The sequence below is a fragment of the Giraffa tippelskirchi genome, chromosome 7, assembly GCF_054371585.1.
Source record: "Giraffa tippelskirchi isolate mGirTip1 chromosome 7, T2T-mGirTip1v1.2.pri, whole genome shotgun sequence".
Lineage (NCBI taxonomy): Eukaryota > Metazoa > Chordata > Mammalia > Artiodactyla > Giraffidae > Giraffa > Giraffa tippelskirchi.
The window spans coordinates 49,718,616-49,739,128 of NC_137281.1; the positions used below are offsets into that span (position 1 = coordinate 49,718,616).

General features: G+C 53.2%; 1 protein-coding gene across 2 annotated transcripts in view; it reads right to left on the reverse strand.

Moving 5' to 3' along the window:
* CRISPLD2 (cysteine rich secretory protein LCCL domain containing 2) overlaps nucleotides 1-20,208 on the reverse strand; it is a 64,152-nt gene extending 43,944 nt beyond the window's left edge. Inside the window, exons 1-3 of one of the 2 annotated variants that reach the window (XM_081511489.1) lie at nucleotides 20,085-20,208; nucleotides 3,463-3,777; nucleotides 91-209 (exon numbers count right to left, since the gene is read on the reverse strand). In XM_081511489.1, the coding sequence (XP_081367615.1) occupies nucleotides 91-209; nucleotides 3,463-3,702 (359 nt within the window). In that variant the 5' untranslated portion in view covers nucleotides 3,703-3,777; nucleotides 20,085-20,208. Of the gene's footprint in view, nucleotides 1-90; nucleotides 210-3,462; nucleotides 4,198-4,859; nucleotides 6,062-20,084 lie in introns of those variants that run through there. The other variant, XM_081511490.1, reaches the window with a different exon arrangement.
* Between the last annotated feature and the right edge of the window lie 305 nt (nucleotides 20,209-20,513).

Genomic DNA, 20,513 nt, shown 5'->3' on the forward strand with positions numbered 1-20,513 from the left:
AGGTCGGTGGGTGACATTAACAGATGCTCAGAGGTCCAGCAGAGTGAGTGAGACCCCAGGTCACAAGTAGGGGGCCACAGTGGTTCTCACCTGCCCCAGTGCACAGCCAGGTTCTGCCCGATGGACACCAGCAGGCCAGTGGGCCCATGCTCCCAGATGCATTCCTGGGCCCAGGCCGCCGCCGACTTCTCCAGCTCTTCATCCCAAGTCTGCAGGGGTCGAGAAATGGGCACCAGGAGGTAGGGTCAGGGTTGGGTGGAAGAACTCAAACTGCACAGACACCCCCAGCTTGGGCCCCAGGACAACCCTAAGGTCACTTCAGCTTCTGCGACACTGGACTCAAGGACTCCGAGAGCATTTCGATGGTCTCTGGTCAGCAAAGAACCTGGAGGAGCCTGGATGCTCAGAGCTCCTGCTCATCCTGTAACTTGTCGGGGACCCTGGCAAGTCCCTCCTCTCAACCTCAGTCTCCTCATCTGTGAAACGGGAGGATGAATAACCTGGAGATGGATAGTGGTCATGGCTGTACAATGGTGTGAAGGTACCTAATGCCACTAAATGATGCATTTTAAAATGGTTGAAATGGTAAGTTTTACATTGTGTATATTTTACCATTTTATATATATATACATTGGAGAAGGCAATGGCACCCCACTCCAGTACTCTTGCCTGGAAAATCCCATGGATGGAGGAGCCTGGTAGGCTACAGTCCATGGGGTCGCTAAGAGTCGGACACGACTGAGCGACTTCACTTTCACTTTTCCCTTTCATGCACTGGAGAAGGAAATGGCAACCCACTCCAGTATTCTTGACTGGAGAATCCTAGGGACGGTGGAGCCTGGTGAGCTGCCGTCCATGGGGTCGCACAGAGTCGGATACGACTGAAGCGACTTAGCAGCAGCAGCAGCATATATATATACATATATATTTCTTTATGCACAGACATGCTAAATCACTTCAGTCATGTCCAACTCTTCGTGACCCTATGGACTGTAGCCTGCCAGACTCCTCTGTCCATGGGGATTCTCTAGGCAAGAATAATGGAGTGGGTTGCCATGTCCTCCTCCAGGAGATCTTCCTGACCCAGGGGTCAAACTCACATCTCTTATATTTCCTGCATTGGCAGGCAGGTTCTTTACCACCAGTGCCACCTGGGAAGCCTATATATAACCCTATATACACACACACACACATACACACACACATAGAGAGATTTTTTTTATCTAAGTAGCAAGAAATGCCTTCAACTCACCCCGTCCTGCTCCCCTCCAGCAAAGCCCACCCTGAGTCAGGGTCTGGGACAAAGAATCTGCCACCTGCTCCCCTCCCAGCCAGCCCAGGGTGCATACATAACTCCCCGGAAGAGAACACAGTGAACCAGGTGAGCAGGACCACTTGGTGGGACTACTTCCCTGTTTCGAGAAACTGACGCCCAGCAGCCCTCGGGCTGTGAGCCAGCAGCTGCCCTGCCCCCTCCCAGAGTCTCCCAGGCAGGCAGGGGCTGTCCCCTTGCCCTGGGGAGGCCCAGCCCCGCACACAACAGGTGCTCGCTGACAGCCTGTACAGGGAGGGCCCTGGGACGTTCCAGGAGACTGGTTCACCAACCACGGGACCCCAGCACAAAGCCACCCCTTCCCCCCATCTCTGGTCCTGCATCTTCTGGCCAAGATTAACTGCACTCCTCAACATCCAGGGGCAAGTTCTAAACCCAGACAGGCTGGTTCCAGAGCCTGTCCACTCATAAAACCTCAAAACAGGGTGTCTTAACTCTGTGGGGTTTTACAGTCCACCTCTTGGGATAAGCCTGTTTCAGAGGGCTGTGGCTCAAAGCCCCAGGAAGCGGGGCTGAGCAGGAAGCCATGGATCTGAGACACTCTCTCCAATCAGTGCCGCCTGTTGTTGGGTGGATGGGCGCTGGCAGGCAAGGATGCTGGCAGGGGGAGGGGGGAGCCTAAAAACAAACCTACCCTAATTCTTTCCATCTTTAACCCTAAAAAGCTCTGCATGGCTGCCCCGCGCATTAACATTTTGAAAGGGTGCCCACTCTGCCTCCTAAAATTAGCACAGCCCCTTTAGAACAAACCCCTAGACCATTTTCTTGAGAGAAAAAAAAGAAATGGTTTCATAAGGAGTCCCCAGGGGACAGCCTTGCTCAGGCTCTGCCCAGGATGGCATCCACTCATCCCTCGGCCAGTGACGGGCCCCTTGTCGGGCACAGCAATGCAGAGGGGTCCACAGCCACACAGGCAGGTGCCCGACCGTGAGGGTGACTGAAGTTGGAGCGTGATCAACACAGAAAGCGGCAGCTGAGTCCAGAGGAAGGAGAGGGGCCAGGGCCCAGGTTGCACGGAACTGGACACGGGAGTGATGGGGTGCAGACGCCTGGGGTGCAGAGGGGGCTGTACATACAGCACCCTGAGACCTCTCTGGCCACAGAGGAGGAAGGGAAACAAGCTAACCAGACAGACCAGGGCTCCTGACAGGAGGCCTTGGGTGCCAGGTAAGAAGCACAGAGGGCCCTTGAGGCTCTTGCCAGGAGAAAGGCTGGAAGAGTGAAGATTGAGGAATTATAACGTGATGCCAGGATTCAGAGGGCAAGATGGGAGGCGAGTCCCCCTCCGGGGCTGAGGCTGTCCCGCTAATCAAGGTGAGAACAGCATGGGCAGGGAGGATGGAAACGGCTGGAGAAAGAGCCCCGGGTACCTAGGGGGGTAGCGGGGTGGAGTTCAGACTGAGCATGGACAGGTGAACGAGAGCATGGGTCCTGGACTCAGCCAGATCCAGGTCGGAATCCACCTCTGCCTCTGCCAGCTGTGTGATCCCGGGCCAGTCTATAAAACTGGGGGGAACCACGGTGCCCACTTCATGGGGCCGAGAAAACCGGACATGGATACACATGAGCGAGGGTGGGGCTGGGGACGGGCACGTCTGTTCCTAAGTGTGGGGGCTTCTCTCGAGGTACAGGGGACCCTCCACCATCCCTTCTTGGCCTCCTCCTCCAGGCAGAATGCCCCACTGCTCACAGACTCAGCCGCCCCTCACCGTTTGGACGGAGGGAGCACCTGAAGAGTGGGGTGGAGGCCAAGCTGCACGGAAACCATAGTACCAGCACAGCCCCAGGGCTGAACGTCTGTGCTGGGCGTGCAACAGGCATGCCAGCCAACTGTCAAGTGAACGCTGAGGCTCAGCCCAGTTAAGGAGATGTTGAGGTCACTCGGTAAGGAGGAAGCAGAGCTGGGGTCGGACTCACCAGAGCCCAGCCCTTGACCCTCATCACCCCCCTGCTCCAGAAGGGCCTGTGGGGACAGCCGAGGGCAGGAAGCTGGGGTTGAGCTCAGAGAGGTGCAGCCAGGCACCCAGAACACAGCCAGGGGAGCCTCTCTGGCCAGGAGCCCCGGGGCCTGGACCCCGCCCCTCCGCCCCGAGCCCCGACTCCGGGCCGGCCCTGGGCCTGGTGCTCACCATGTACTCCATGTTGGAGGCGGGCGGTGACACCTGGCCCCGCAGCTTGTTGTGAAGCATGAGGATCTCCTCCTTGTCCGCCCTGGGGATGGCCCTCCGCGCCCGCGAGTGCGGCTGGTCCCACTGGTATTTGCTGAGCAGCTTCTCTAAGTGTGTGACGTTGGGCAGGAAAAAGCCTTGGGCTCCGCAGAGCAGCAGCATCAGCCCCAAGGGCACAACACCAGTCAGGACACAGCTCATGGCTCCAAGCCAGCAGCGAGGGCAGGGGGTGACGGGTGCCTGGGCACCTGAGGCAGAGCTGGGCGCTCTCGTGCTCTGAAAGGAAGCAGAGGGCAGCCGGAGAAGTCAGTCAGTGCCAAACCCACCATGGCAGAGAGTGGACCAGGCTCCACACTCTCCCCACTCTGCAGATATGAAGACTGAGGCTCACAGAAGCTACACCAGCAAGGTCTGGCAGGCAGGAAGTGGTGGAGCTGGGATTCAAGCCAACGGCCTCCAGCACGGCAAGCGGCCCAGTGCCACATGGACATCCTGGCTCGGTCTCTCCCAGACTCAGCTTCTCGTGGCGCCTCCTTTTCTCTCACTCTGAGTCAGCATCTGGACTCATTCAGGGCTCTGGTGAGTCTATGGCCTGAATTAAACTCCACCTCCTGCCCCCAAAAGAGACTGCTAAAGCCATTTCACATCAGCTAAGGATGTGCTGTGAACCAACGGGGGTAGCGAACTTCCTAGTCCCTGTGAAGTAAAACTCAGTTCCCAAACTGGCTGTCAGGCACCCCCAGACCCATCCCTGCACAGGCTTCTCCTGTCACGGGTCCTTCCATGGGGTGTGTAATCATCAAACCCTACAACACAGCCTCCCAGGGCCCAGCCACGTGCTCTGCTAACTTGATCCTCAGAGAAAGTGACAGTGGAAAGAGACAGGGCTTCCCAGGGATACAAGTATACCCCACTCTCACCCTGTCCCTGCCTGGCAACCCCCCCTCAAACAGTCCAGCGTGCAGCCTCCCTCAGCCAGCTTCTGACAGTGGGCCCATTACAGGCACTGCCGGGTGTGACCCTCTTGGCTGCTGAGTGAGTGGTTTATGTGGGTGATTAGCACCCAACAGCTACATCAGTGGGGCCAAGGAGGGGATGGAAGATGGTGGCTGGGACTCCCAGACCCTCCAGCCCCTCTTGGGGCTGTGCTTCCCAAGGAGTGTTTCTGGAACCCTAGTTGTTGACACGTGCTGGGCCAGGGGCCGTGGTGCACGCCTCATGGTCACATCAGTTGGGATTCATCCCCTCTGAGATCCAGGGAGCCTGATGCCATCGTTTTATGACCCGTCAAGGATCTTCATGATCCGTCCTTGCCTTTGGGCTCCGGGCCGTTTTCCCAAACACCGCCTCTCACTAACCTTTCTTCCTTGGCAGGCATCTTAGGAAAAGCTGTCTTAGTCTTGGAACACACTTACTAATTCTAAAATTCCCCGGCCTGAAGATAATTTATTTGGTTGAGTTTCCGCTGTGCCTGTGCTCCTTCCCAGAACCCTTCCTGAGCCTCTGCGGGGGTCGGTTGCCTCATCCATGTCATCTCCAGCCCGCACGACAACCCAGGAGCTCGATCTGCCATTGTGACCACTTTACAGATGAGGAGGCTGAGGCTCAGAGAGTTGATCCCAAGGCTGCTTACTGGTAAGACTCAAGCCCAGGTGTGATGTCTCTGAGGGCCTGGGGTTTTCCAGCACGCTGTCCTGCTTCCTCTCACCCTGGGGGGCCAGGGGTCACACTAGAGGTCATGAAGTGTGGTCCTCTTGATGGCTTGTTGTCTGGGCCAATAAGACAAGACAGGCCTTGTCGTTCACCCTTGTTCATTCACCCTCTCGCCTCTGTTTCACCCCCAAGAAGAGTCGGTCAGTCACCAGTGACCTTTATAGGCACCTATTTTGTGCTGCACACTGGGAGAGGAGGACAACAAGGCACTGTCCCTGGCCTCAAGGAGCTCCCAGTTGGGCTGGGGAGATAGGCAAGGAAGCCCCCAGCCCCTGACCAGCGGGATAGGCCTGGCTGAAGACAGCACGGAGAGCTGGAGGGAGGGCTCCAGAGACCCCTGGGTGGGCAGGGAGGGAGGCAGCCTGGAGGCTACCCACTCAGAACCCCAGGAGGCCCCTCTGTCATCTCCCACATGAACAACAGCCAGGGTTTCACTGGTTGCGTTGGCGTGGGCCTGCAAGATGGCAGTGGAAGGAGGGGGGCCTCTCGGGCTTGTTCTGGCATCAGAGAGGCAGAGCACGGAGCCTGGAGCTATGGGAACGCAGCAGTTCCCATCTCCATCCCTGGAAACTCTCCAGGGTCCTGACCGGGCTTATGCTTCAGATAAAAGCAGCCGACATCCAGGCGGAGGCCTGGCTCCGCGGCCTCTCGGCCGAGGAGTTCCCTCTGGGGCAGAGCCGCAGGGACCACGGGAGGGCTTCTGTGTGCTCACTCGCCCCGTGGGAATCAAGCCAGTAACGCAGATGCTCCCAGGGTCCCTGCCGCCTCCCCGCTTAGTCACACCATATATGATCATTTCCCAGCTGCAGAAGCCAGGCTGAACGGGATGCCAAAAAGTACTGACGCTGGGTTAAGATTTGGGACAAAGAGGGAGCAAGACTGACATCACAAAATGACCACTCGGTCGTCACAGCAACATCCAATTTGCTTTACTCTCCGCTTCAGCATCCCAAGGGGCAGGGCACCCCCAAAGGCATGAAACAGGAATTGTTTACACAACTCAACTGGATCAAAACCTAGGTTTGGTTTAAATCACCAATGGGCATAATTCAAATAACTCTCAGTAGGGGGAGGGGTAAAAGAGCTGAGGGTCAGTGTGGGTGGAATATTATAAAGCAGGTAAAAGGAAAGACCTGGAGTTCTGGGATTGTCAGCAGCAACAAAGCTCTAATCCAATGTTGGGCTATGAAAGTTGTAGAATATTATGCTAACGGTACTATTTATGTACACTTTAAGGCATATAAACCATATTTTGGACAAGTTTATAGATATTATAGGTGGACATGCATATATATGTGTGTGTATATTACCTAGACATGTATTATATGTGTTTGTACATATATCATATGGTGTACATACACGTGTTTGTATAGTGAAATCAGTTCGTGGTGGTGGTTGACTCTAGGAGGGAAATTGAACCGGGAACGAGAATATGAGGAGACTCATCTTTATCTTTAATGTATTGTTTCTATTTTAAAATCTCAAGCACATGTGGCAGGAATTACGATGCGGTAACCAGAGCAGGGCAGCCTTGGGGGCCAGACCTCACTGGTGAGTGCCTCTATCCTTTGGACTTGTCTACTTCAAATTTTTAAAAAATATTAATGAATAGAACAAAGCAAAATGCCAAAGCATGAAAGGACAATGAAACCACTGCTGGTTCCAAGTGCATCCTCCTGGCATGTTCTCCTGAACAAGGGCGACCTTATTCCAGAAGATGTGGTGAGCCGCCTTCACTCTGAACATTCAACGACTTCGCATGGTCCATGGCCCACAGACGGGGCCTTCCCTCTAAAGTTCAGGAGAGAACTGATGAAGCCTCGGGTGGAGTTTCAAAGTTGGGAGAACCACGGGGTTTAGTCAAACCTTCCCCTGGGGAGAAACACAAGTGAAAAGAGGCGTTTCTCCAAGTGACTTCTCCACCTCGAGACAGTCGCTGGCACAGACATGCCGACTTGTCTTGGGTCGGGCCATTCATAGCGTCATGTTGAGCAGCACTGCTGGGTCTGAAAGTGGTCTGGCCTGCCTGAAGCTTGGGGCGGGGGTGGGAACGGGTGGGCTGGGGGGCTGGGGGTCCATGCTGGGGAGGGGGCAATGCTTGGATCCTGATGGCTTCTAAGTCTGGGCCAAGGAGAACACGGAAGATTCAAGCAGAACTGTACCAGTAACAGGCCTGGTGTCCCACAACTTTATTCCAGACCACAGCACAGGGCTAGCACACAGAGGGAAACACAGAATCCTGGATTGAGCTATGTTTTCTGCAAATTCCTTCGTCAGAGTCCCAACCCCAGCTCCTCAGACCATGGCTGGGTTTGGAGACAGGGTCTTAGAAGAGATGATTAAGTTAAAATGAGATCATATGAGTGGGCCCTGCTCCAGTATGGCTGGTGTCCTTGTAAGAAGGAGGGATTAGGACATAGACACACACAGAGGGATGAGCGTGTGAGATACAGGGAGGGGACTGCCGTCTACATGCCGAGGAGCAATGCTTGAAAGAAACCAGCCCTACCGGCACCTTGATCTTGGACTTCCAGCCTCCGTAAGGGTGAAAGAATGAATTTCTGTTGTTTGAACCAGTCAGTCTGGGGTGCTTGGTCCTGGCAGCCCTAGCAAACTAGTATTAATACAAGCATCAGATAATAAATGAGGATTAGGTTCTAAACATCCCGCTGGTGGCTGTATGGAAGGGGGGGAGGGGGGAACAGAGAGGTAAATCGGGCGGCCAAGACTGGGATCACGGCTGGAACCTGGGCGGAGGCGATAGGTGCTGTGTCTCAGCACAAGGCCATCGGCCGAGGTGACTTCGCCAGGCCCTGCCAGCCCCCTGGTCTGGGCAGACTGTTCAACTTCTGCTGCCCAAACAGCTCAATCAGAACTTAGGAACAAAGCACTTCGGCCCCCTTTCCGTCTATAATTTAAAAGAAAGTGACTCACAGACATAGGGAGCAGACTTGTGGTTGCCAAGGGGGATCGGTGTGGGGGAGGGATGGAGTAGGAGGCTGGGGTTAGCATAAGCAAAGTACTATCTACAGGATGGATAAACAACAAGGTCCTACTGTAGAGCACAGGGAACTATACTCAATATCCTGTGATAAACCAGAATGGAAAAGAGTATGAAAAAGAATATATATACTTTATATATATATGTATGCATAACTGAGTCTCTTTGCTGTACAACAGAAATAAACACAACATTGTAAACCAACTATACTTCAATAAAATACATTTTTTAAAAAGTTTTCCAACGGAGGCCCACACACTGCCACCTGGGGCTTTCCAATGACAAGTACAGGCTCCCAGCAACGAGGCCAGTGGGGGCTTACCTGGAGGGAGACCCACAGCATGCCCATGGCTGCATTTCTCATTCCACCCTCCTGATGATCCAGAGGTTTGGCTTCTACTGCTCCCACCTGACAGATAAGGAGACTAAGGCCCCTGGGGTCTTTGGGAACCCACCCAAGGTCACACAACGGCAAGCAGAAAACTTGGGGCTGGAACACAGCTCCGTCTGGTCTCTGAGCCCCCTTCTCAATGCCACCATGCCTTCCCCTGGGTGAGCTTCCTTGGGGATTTCCCATCACCACCCACGCAGGGGCAGGACCCCCGCAAAAAACCCAGCTAGCACTGCAACCCTCCCCGCCCTTCTCTGCTTCCTGGGCAGATAGCTGGGCTCAGCAGAGACAGGCCCCACTCCCACTCCAGGTCAGCCAGTGACTCTGTAGAGAAGAAGGCACCCATGTGTCACCCTCAGGGGAGTGAAATGTTTACATCATGGTGACATCACACCATGACGTGCCCCGTCACCGCGCCTAGCACCCACCCAGCCTTCATCTGCCTCTGACTCAAATATGACGCCCGCACTGACTCTCTCTGCAACCCTCCAACCCTTCTGACACCCCCGAGGGGCTCACACTTCAGGCAGGCAGGTTATCCGAGCTCCCTCTGGGGCCTGAAGACAGAGGCCAACACTCATTGGCTCTTTTGCCCCCTGCTCCTCCAAGGGAGGCCAAATGCAGGCCTCGTTTCCAGAGAAGCCCTCTCCACTTCCGTCCCTGGCCTGCTACCAACAGCATCAAACACCCAAGTGAATGCCGCACAGTTCACAGAAATGCGGCCTCGGAGAGGTCTCCTTTGCTACAGTTGAAACTCCCAGCCTGGGAGACCACAAACAAGATAAGGGCACCAGGGGTGGGGGGCGGGGGCGGGGAGACACCAACAAAGCTTTCAAACCTCTCGGTCGACAGCCAGACTCAATCTGGGGTCGGATTCCTGTAGCATCGCCCCAACTTGCCGGATATATTTGGACTCTGGCCGTTTTCCACTCCATTTTCTGGAAAACAAAACTGAGCCTGGGTGATATTCGATGGTATTAGTGAGGTCCAGGGCTGGATTGAGGTGGAACCAAGACTTGAGATTCTGCTTCCTGGAAGCGTGAAGGGCTTTGTACACTTGGCTGCTGCCACATAACTCTGCCATCACCCTCCGCCCCAGCTAAGTGTCTGTGGACATTGAGGGCACCCACAGCCCCGCGTGCCCCCAATCCACCTCAGGGTCTCCTGCCACTCAACTCAACTCTCAGGAGCGAAATGAAGAAAGAGAATGTGGATGAACCTGGAGGCATCACTCCACCCGGGCCGCCTTCATCTGTGTTTAGGAAAGTCTGCCAGAAAGATGAATCTTCGTGGGGCCCGCCAGCCGGCAGCCTCGAGGCTGTGCCAAGCTCTCTGCTCCTGCACACGCTGTTGCTGTGGCTCAGGCTGTGACCCCGACCTGCCCCGCACCTGCTAGGGCCCAGCAGATAAATTCCTGCCCGTGGGTTAGGACTCAACTTTGGGGTCAGAGCTTAATCATGGCCCTAGACCTGTCCACCTTGTTCACCACTGAATCGCCAAAGTCTGACCTCGTCAGAAAGAGGAGATCTGTACATTCACTTTGTAAATATTTATAGAACACCATTGGCGTCTTCGTGGATGAACAAGATTGACAGGTCTGCAGGCATGATTCAGCTCCCGGAGGTTTCCGGAAGTGGTGACCCTTTGACTCCTCCACTGAGTCTTCATGTGGAGCAGAGACTGATCTGCTTGTGAGGGGAGGAGGCAGGCTGGGATCAAGTGATAAGCCATGGGACAAGGAATTACAGGGTCACAACATTACAGGGTTCGTTGCGTGGTTAATGGCTAATCGTGTTGGCTATGACAATAATAATGATGCTAAATGCTCCACAGATCCATTGTTTGGAGAGATTTGAGAAAGACTGGGATTAATAATGGTGAATGAAGTGGAAAAGGCTATTCTCTCTTATTTCAAGGCCTCTGCTTTGAGACAAATCTAATTTTTAAAACTCCTATTAGATGTCTAATGCTGGTGGGAATGATAAAACAAAACAAAAAAAAGGTCTCCCTTAAATCTGAAATATGCTTCAGTTCCTTACATGCCTGGGGCCTTAGCCACTTTCTCTCAGCTTCCTGGGGAAGTGGGTTCTGAGATGTCACAGACCGGGTCTACAGCATGAATATGATCAGCTGGCCAGGAACCGGATTCACAGTGACAGTTATCCGGCTAGGTGGCTGTTGCTGCCCTGAGGTGGGTCTCCTTCCAAGGCTCAGCTGAGCCCTGGGTGTCAAGCAGCCAGCAGCCTGCCTCAAGTCTGCTCACACTGGCTGCCTTGCCAGCTAGACTTGGCACTTCCTGAGGGCTGGAACCAGTGCTAGACTGGCAAATGTTTAATAATGGACATCTGGAAAACCTTGAAATACTCACCCTAATCTGTAGTGTCTACCCATTCCCTTGGTGTAAATATCCCCACCACGGCAATTTCAAGCCATTGATGTAGGGTCACTGAGCATGGAGTTTCTGGAAACAGTCCCACGATAACATACCATGATGCAGCTTTTCCACCACACGCATGGAGTGGACAGCACCACCCCAAAAGCAGAGAACAGTGAAGCAGGGTAAAAGATTAGGATGTAATAAGTTTTGACTAGTTATTACTTTTATTTTAAATAAGACTTATTTCATTGTAAGTTTATATAACATATAATGGTGGTTGCATGCACAGGGAACTATACCCAATATTTTATAATAAACTATAAGAGCAAAATCTGAAAATATGTATATGTAGGGATTTCCATGTGGCACAGTGGTAAAGAATTATCTGCCAATGCCACAGAACCAGGAGACAGATCCCTGGGTGGGGAAGATCTCCTGGAGAAGGGCATGGCAACCCACTCCAGTATTCTTGCCTGGAGAAACCCATGGACAGAGGAGCCTGGCGGGTTACAGTCCATGGGGTTGTAAAGAGTAGGACACGGCTGAATAATCGGGCGCATGCATGTGCGCGCGTGCGCGTGCACGCACGCACACACACACACACATACAAACACACACACATATGTATAACTGAATCACTGTATTGTATACCTGAGACTTATACGACACTGGACATCAACTATATTTCAATTAAAAAAAGAAATGATGGTGGGATTGAACTGGCCGACAACTTTTCTGGAAACTTAACCATCGGCTCCCACAAGCCAGTATGAGCCAGCTCCAGCACGGCACTGGCCAACTGGGTCATACTCAACCTGAAACTTCAGGGCATAGTAACTGCTCAACAAACATTTCTCACCAATCACCCAGCCAACACGTGATGAGTGAGGACAAAGTGGCTGACCTTGTTATGGGTCCTCTACTCCCAGAATCTTGTCTTTCACCCTCTCTGAAGACTGTTGGGGTTATTGTGACTATGATCCCTATTTTACAGATGAGGAAACTAAGGCTCAACACAGACGAGCAACTTGCTTACAGTTGTGCAAAATGCCTGCGGACGACGGCAAGGAGCCTGCCACACTCTGACTCCCTGCCTGCCTTGCCCTCCAAAATATCAGGGCAGTTCTGACTTGCGCCCCCATGTCAGCAAGATCCCCCACAGCTAGCCCCAAAGGCAGGGGCATCAGGGCTCCAAGCTCCCTGAGGAGCACAAAGGAGAACTCAGAATGTGAGCAAGGCAGAGCAGAGTCAGACCCACAAACCACCCAGAAATTCCAGGAATGAAGTGGCGGCTGGGAGGAGGGGGGCGGGACACCCCATCCTGTCTGGGGCAGATCCCAGGGCTGGGAAGAGCGGCTGGGTAAGTACCAGACATGCCGAGGGCGGGGATCTCCCTCCTCCATGGGAGCCAGTTTTCCTTAAACCCTTCTCAACAGAATTAGGGAAAGACCATGGAGGACTGTCCCTTCCTTTGTCAACTGCTCTGCCCCCAACCCCACACAGACAGACATTAGGCTTAACAAAAAAGGCAACCCCCATGGGCACCTTCTTTCCTCCTGTCTCCTCAGCAAAAGATACGTCTTTATGGGAGACACAGGGCAACAACTCGGTACATTTAACTGAATATAATATATAAAACCCAATCAGTTTTTTAAATACTATGCAGAGAACATACACAATTCTGAACAGAAAGAGCATACTTACTCAACATACATTCGCTTAATCTACTCTCTGCAGAAAGAAAAAAAAAAGAACGAAAAAACAGATTTGTTCAATGCAAGCCAAGATAATATATGAGAAGCCACTTTAAAGTGACTGGATAATAAATTAATAGATTCTTCATATATCCAGTACATGATGCCTGGGGCCCTTTTCTCCCTTCTCGCAGACATGTGGATGTTTCCTTGGAAACAATGCTCCCAGAAAGCTTTAGATAAATGGCAGGAAACCTCCAGCTCCCAAAAACAAGAAAGCAAGGACTCCCAGGAGACAGCAAGGAAAAGTGTGGACAGTGGGTCAAACCCAGTTCGAATCCTGACTCTGTGACGTAGACCTGGGGGCTGCCCAGAAGGTCCCTCAATCCCTCGGAGTCTCCAATTCCTTCTGGGCAAAACAAAGTACTGAGTTTCTCCCAGGGCTGGGGGAGAATTTGCAGATTGTGGAAATAGGGGTTCTAAGGAGCCCAGCGGCAGAGTCCTAAGACTCACTGGTGTTTAATGAGTGTTTCTTTCCCCACTCCTTGAAGGTGAAACCAGCCATCCCAGATACCTCTGCTCCAGGCTATGGTGCTGGCAGCACCGGGACTATCCTCCCATCTGAAATGCATGATTCACTGGTGTCAGGTGGTACCTGCAAGGATGAGTCACAGCCTTGACCCAAACTCAAGCATTCTATACAGCACCAGACTATGGAATCTGCATGCAGCCTCTGGGGGAAATCCCCAGGGCAAGCCCTCAGGTGGCCATGGAGCGCCTGGGGTATGCAGTGAGCAAAACTCTGTCACCAGGAGTGGGGCACAGTGGGGGGGCGGGCATCGCAGCAAGCAGAGGAGACCATACCGAGGCTGGAGGAAGACAGCCTGGGACACCGGATGGTGAGGGTGGACAGAGGTAGGGGCAGTGACCACTCTGGCTGGGGTGAACTCCAGCAGCGGGAACCGCAAGGACAAAGGCTCCAAGATGGTCACTGTCTTGGCCTGGACAAGAAGGGTCAGAGCAGTGTGACCAGGGAGAAATGGGGTCACAGAGGCAAGCAGGGCCAGGCAGCTTGGGGCCTCGAGGGCCTTGACAAAGTGTGTTGATTTTACTCTAAATGCGAAGCGGAGTGAGGAGTGGGGGTGTGTATGTGTGTGCGCCCTTCAGGTGCAGAGCAGATGAAGCCGATGGTGACAGGGTCTGATTTATGCTCTGAGAACCCAGCAGATGCAGCTCCGCAGATGGAGCTCACAGACGAAACGCTGAACTGAAGAGGCCAGACTCCAGTGATGAAACATCCACGCTGCCCTTGATATAAAGTTCAAAACCAGGCAAAACCAACCTACCCCAACACAAGCGCAGAAATGGTTCCCCTCGGGGGTGGGGCTGTGGGAGGGGCCTGGGGGGTAGTCAGGCTCTGTTGGGGCCTGAGCCTGCATGCATGCGCACTTGGAGAAAACTCCATCCCCCTGTGCACAAATGCATGTGCTTTCTTCTCTAGCACGTTGAACTTTAATAAAAAGTTAAGAGAAGAGTGAAAGAGGCTCTGGCTTCTGTTGGAGGAATGCCTCCACAGAAGCAGAAGAGCAATGTGCAAGAGAAAACCCTCCAGGCTCTCCCCTGAATATCAGCGCTGAGACAAGTCCGGGGCCTGGACTCTGACAGCCCTTCGAAGTGAACCTGAAGGTGCTGCAGCCCAGAGAAAGCCCTGTGCGGCCGGGGCCTCCCACCTGGGCCAGACAGCAACGCTGCCAGACAGGGCCTGGTTCATCTTGGTCTGAGAGGGCACTTTGTCCAGCGATGCCAAAGCTGAAAATATCTCAGTCCCCGGGAAGCCCGGCCTTGACAGTTCCCGGGAATAAACAGTGTTTTTAAAGCAGCCAATGCTTCCCCCCATGAGAACAGACTGGCTGTGTTGGGAGCCAGCTGGGGGCGGGATGGAGAGACGCAGCCGACATGTACGGACACACAGATGTATTTTGAATGCTGGAGAGGAAACAGCCCATTTTTCAAAGGGGCCGCTTAGGGGTCACCAACAGACAGACTTCACAAGCTTCTGGGCACACGGGCTCTAAACACAGCTGAAGGAAAAGGCTGGAACCCTCAGGACACTTGCTCAGGCCCTAGAGCAATGGGTGCCAGCAAACCTAGCGTCATTGTGGAAGAAAGGCCTAGGAACACACCAACAACTTGCTCTCAGAGGCCTCAGCTCTGGACAGAGGAAGGTCATTTTAGCTCCCAAGCCACTTGCTCTATCCCTGCCACGTGACTTCTCTGTGCTCACACCAAGTCCTATAAACAGAACCTTCCGCCCCAATCAGCCAGCCCCGCCCACCCCATTCTGGGGCCCCTGCCCAGGAAAAGTCTTCCCTGGGCAGTGGGTCCCACTCTGGAGCCTGCACCAGAAGTGCTGGAAGTCGCGCTAAAGCACAGATTGCTGGCCCCACCCCCATAGTTTTTGGAGGTCTGCAGTGGAGCTGAGAATCGGCATTCTGACAGCTCCCCTGGGTGCCGCTGCTGGCCCTGGGACCTCACCTTGAGAACCGCTGCTCTAGGTGGTACCAGCCTCTCAAATCTCCCCATGCTGCACCTTAGTCCAGTGTTTCCCAAACTCCAGCCCTTGGCACACCCGCCTCGCCAAGCTTTGCCCACCTTCCTACTATCTCCCTGTTCTAGTTCTTATTTCTTATTTGTATTTGTTGGTTCGCTTTGGCAGTTCAAAGAAATTTATGTTAAAAAGGGAACCTTCAGAACTTCCTGGCAGTCCAGTGGTTGAGACTCTGCACTTCCAACGCAGGGGACACAGATTGACCCCTGGTTGAGAACTAAGCCCTCATGCTGTGCAGGGCAGCCAAAAATTAAAAAAAAAAAGTGGGGAGGAGTGACCTTCTATGATCAGCATGTGCAGAGAACCTGATCCCTTCTGCTGTGAACAGAAGGCAGGAGTGACATGAACCTCCATGAAAATGGAGCAGAGCTGGGACCAGAGATTTCATTGTAGAGGGCGCTCTGTCTCTGTTGTAAAGGAAGTTCAGTTTTGTAAAGGGTGGGTTGCTGCTGGGTCAGCACACAGGCTCAGTCACCTTGGGGCCGGGCCGGGATGGGCTTCACACATTGTGGGGGACACCGATCACCCCACCGTGACCTGCTCTCAGGTACGAAGGCCACATCATGACTCCCCTGAGCCCCACAGCTCAGAGCAGTAAATCCAAACTCAGAACAGCTGACCCCATCACAGGGCAGGCTCCTCCACCCTGACCCTGACCTCTAGACCCTTAGACCCTAGACACCTGAGCTTCCTGTCACTCTCAGGGTACCAGGGAACCCCTCTTCCAGGCCTCTGCACAAACATGGTCCCTCTCCCAGCATACCCCCCAACGTCCCATCCACCCACTGTCACCTTCTTTGCCAGGAACACCACCTCTTTGCTCTAAAAGGACTTCTGTGTGTGCATGCTAAGTCATTTTAGTCACGTATGACTCCTTGCGACCCCATGGACTGTAGCCCACCAGGCTCCTCTGTCCGTGGGATTCTCCAGGCAAGAATACTGGAGTGGGTTGCCATGCTCTTTTCCAGATCTTCTCGACACAGGGATCGAACCCAAGTCTCCTGCGTCTCCTTTTACCACTGAGCCACCAGTAAAAGAACTTCTAGGATCTTATCAAATCAGCCACAGCAGTTGCCAGCTGGATGCCCGTCCCTAGTTCTAGAGAGATCCAGGAGTTTTCAATCCAAAAGAACGTCAGGGAAGGGTCCATTCTGGGACCACCTGACTACAAGCAATATGGAAGCTGCATTTTCTCCCTTCCAGGATTTTACCATTCTGCACTCACAGTGGGAAAGGATCCAGAAACTTGGACTGAAAATGTGGGATTTCATAATTTATAATATTTTTTTAAAATGATGGTCCAAAAGTTGCATAATCCTCATTAGGACTTTGCTTTTTTCCCCTGATTTTGTGGTTTTTTTCTAAGCTGACGCAGCACTTGGGGCAATCAGAGAAGATAAACTTCCCTGGGGCTGGACCACGAGGAAACTGTCTGTCCTCACAATCTTGGGTTGGGGGGGTCTATCACCAAATACCCACAAATGCACAGCCTGGGGTACAAGATGTTCCCCAGGACATCTCTGACAGGAATCTCTGCCAGTTGCTCTCCGGGGTGAGGGGTGGGGAGATACTGTGAACACTTCCCCCAAAATACCCAGATGCCCCATTCTCTACACTCATGGCAGAGGGCCTTGATTCCTTCTGGAAGGAGATGATCTCAGTTGATGCCTCTTCAAGACGAAAGTCAAGAAAAAGGGACACATGATCCTTAATAAGGATCCACCTTACCATGGGACTCACCTATTCTACTCATAGGGGTAGAACCAAAACAACTGATAATGGGTGTACAAAAAAAAAGAGTACACAGATGTCAACAGCAGCATTATGCACAACAGCCAAAAGGGGCAAATGGCCCAAACTTCCACCAGTGGATGAGAAGATCAATGAAGGATGGTCTGTCCTGCCCATACAATGGAAGAGTATTCGATCAGAAAAAAGGATGCAGCACTCACACAGGCTACAACATGAATGAACCTTGACGATGTTATGCTCAGTGAGAGATTCCAGACACAGAAAGTCACATACCGGATGATTTCTTTTACACAAAACGTCCAGAATTAAGCAAATCCAGAGAAACAGAAAGCAGATGAGCAGTTGCCAAGGGCTGAGGAGGACAGAATGGGGAGTGATTGTTAATACCGGTTGTGAGGTTTCCTTTAAGAGTGATGAAAATGTCCTGGAATTAGACAGTGTTGATAGTTTCACAACACTGCTAATGTACTATATGCCACCAAACTGTGTACTTTAAAATGATAAATCTCATGTTATTAGTATTTTGCAACACTAAAATCATTTTTTTCCAAAGGGGAAAAGAAAGAGCATAACTGGCTCTACCAACCACTATCCAGAGCGGCCTGACCCTCCCTGTTCCAGAACGGAGTGTGCTCCCCTTAGGACTTTATGAGGGGCTCCAGATCCCTATCGTAGTCAGCTCAGTGAACTGAAGATGAAATGAAATGATGCCTGTGTTGTATTTTCCTTTCTTGACAAGCCGTCAGCCCCTTTGAGTGATGCTGGGTTTGCACATCTGGGACTGATCAAAAACCAGTGAGTCTGCAAAAAAAGGGGGGGAGAAAGGCTTCCTAGGTCGGGAGTAAGCAGACACAGAGGCACCTCCCATACATAGTAAATTACTCTGGTGACAGAGAAAAGAAATGTTCCAGCTCCCACGAGGCCAAAGAGGTCAGCATTCAGAGGTCCTGCCTTTAAAAGCTGGTTTTCAAATGCAACCTACAGAAAAACCCAGGTATCTGATGTGGGGTCGCTGAGGGAGGGATGAAGTGCGGGGGTCTTCAGAGGCCCATGCTCCACTCCTGAGGCTCCAGCCCCTCCCCGTCCAGCCAGCTCTCCTTGGCAGTCCAGAGGCAGGGCTGTGGGAGCAGCTGGCATTGCTCTGGGTTCCCCAGAAGGGCCCCTGCATACTGATGCAGGTACCTGTCGGCAGAGTGGATCCCAAGCCCCCATGTCAGGGTCCTCTCTCCAGCCCCACCCCTAACCAGGGCCAGGGAATTCAGACCCCACACGGCAGAAGCCTTGCCCAGAAGCAAGCTCTGAGCTGACAGTCATGTGGCCAGTCATCGGACCAGCATCTTTTTCCAGGATCTGAGGGAGGACCTGGCTAGGATGGCAGCTCTCCCCGACCCTTCCCATGTCATGTTGGGTACATGCCTTCATCATTCGAAGCCTCAATTTCCTCCTGGTAAAACGGACAGTCCAGCTCACAAAGAAGTCAGTAGGATGGGTCATCCACGTAAAACCCCAGGCATGTCTGGCCCACAGTAAGTGCCAGATGCATGTCAGCTGCTGATAGGATTACAAATGCAATCATTACTATTCCTACTCCTATTTTTTAAAAGACTGTAAAAATCAAGATCACTCTCTTCATTCTCTTACCTGACTGCATCGTCAGGGACGGGCTGGGCCCAACTTTGCTGACTGTTTTACCTGGAGCCCCTCTCAAACAAAACGATCCCTCAGGTTTGAAGGTCAGGTTCAGAGGTGGAGTTAGCAACTGGACAGAGAAGTGTCTTAAAGGAGGCAGGACTCAGCCCTTAAGTGTGAAGGTTAAGTGCAGACAGATAGACCTGAGGTGACAGCATCACACACAACCATCAAGTGCACAAAACAAATAGACCCAAGAGTTTCCCTCTGGATCTGTTTGGTGAAGGGGGCATGCCTTTCATCCTGTCCTTCACATCCTGGCCTCTCATCTGTCAGGTTCTAGACCCTAGATGCCCTGATCCTTCTGGGGAAGGCAGGCTCACCCTAATCTGCCAGGGCAAGGAGCCCAAAGGCTCAAAGTGGAAACTCACAAGCCCACTCTTGGTTGGAAGGTGAGCTGAGCATCTGTCAAATCCCAGCTGCTTCCCTTGACCAGAGCAGTAACTCACCTTCCAGCTAACAGACACCCAATTCAAACTGGACTTCGATGAGCTGGCATTAGCCAGCTGGCTCGTCCACCAGCCCAGTCCTTTCGAGGGAGGCTCTGGGTCCTCACTGCCCAGGGGTCTGGCCCTGGCTCTTCCACTGGGGGTCACAGATCTCCCAGACCCCAGAGCTGAGCCCTCAGCTGCCAGCGGTTCCCCCCACCAGAAGTTTATACAGATATCTACTCTGGCCGAAGAGACCCAGGAACTCTTCCCAAACCTGTAGGAACTGGACATGCCCCACGCCCGGACACATCCACAGCCTTATGGGGCTCTGGAGGCAGACAGAACTGGGTCCCAGCCTCTGCTCTGCCTGGACACTTCACCTCCCTGACCCTCAGTGCCTTCCTCTGAAATACGGGAAGAGGAAGACTACCTGGAAGGTTTGTCGCAAACACTATCATAAAGGGGCGTGGCTCTGTAAACTGCCCAACAGAATACACACACCGCTAGGATCATCCCAGCCTCCACACGTGGGCAGAACACATTCAAACTCCTGCCACATGCTCTCCGTTTATTGACGCCCACGGTGTACACAGGGATACAACAGATGCTGGCAAATTGCACAGGGAAGGCAAGAGTACACACAGCCTCAGGGAGCACTATTCTGCGGTCAGACCGGCTTTGAGTCCCAAGCTCCGTAGCTTCTAGTACGTGAGGTCTCAGACAACTTGCCCTCTCTGAGCCTCAGTTTCTCCATCTGCGGAAGGACATGCCGCCGAGCGTGGTTCTGAAATGTAGGAGGCGTGCGCAACTAACTTGCCTGCACACAGTAAACCCTAAGAGATGACATCTGCTCTGGTTATTCCAGCTCCTAGGAGATTGAGGGAGCGGAAAGCACGCTGCAGAGAAAAGAATCTAAGGCACACTCACCTCCCTCCGCAGGGCTCAACCACCTCCTCGCCGTCGTCTCCTGCGTGGAGTGGCGGCAACAGCAGCACAAGCACAGCGGACACAGCGTGCAGGTCGCGGGATAAGGGCTGCCGAGGGATGCAGTGGGTCGGAGAACCGTACGCGCCGCCTCTTGTAGGCTGCCCGGACCCAGGGGCTACGCCCCCGGCGGCCCTAATAGGGTCCCGCGGACGTGGCCCCGCCCCCTGCCCGCCTTCGGCTCCGCCCCTCCAGGTCCTCCCTCCCTCTACCCCAACATCCCCACCGGCCCCGCCCCTCCCGGCCTCGCCCCACCCAAGGGCCTGGCGGACTCCGGGAGGCGCTGGCGCCTCGGGTCGGGGCGTCGCAGGGAGGGCGGGACACAGTTTTCTCATCATGACCATAAAAATAGCGTTTCCATTGCGAACTTAA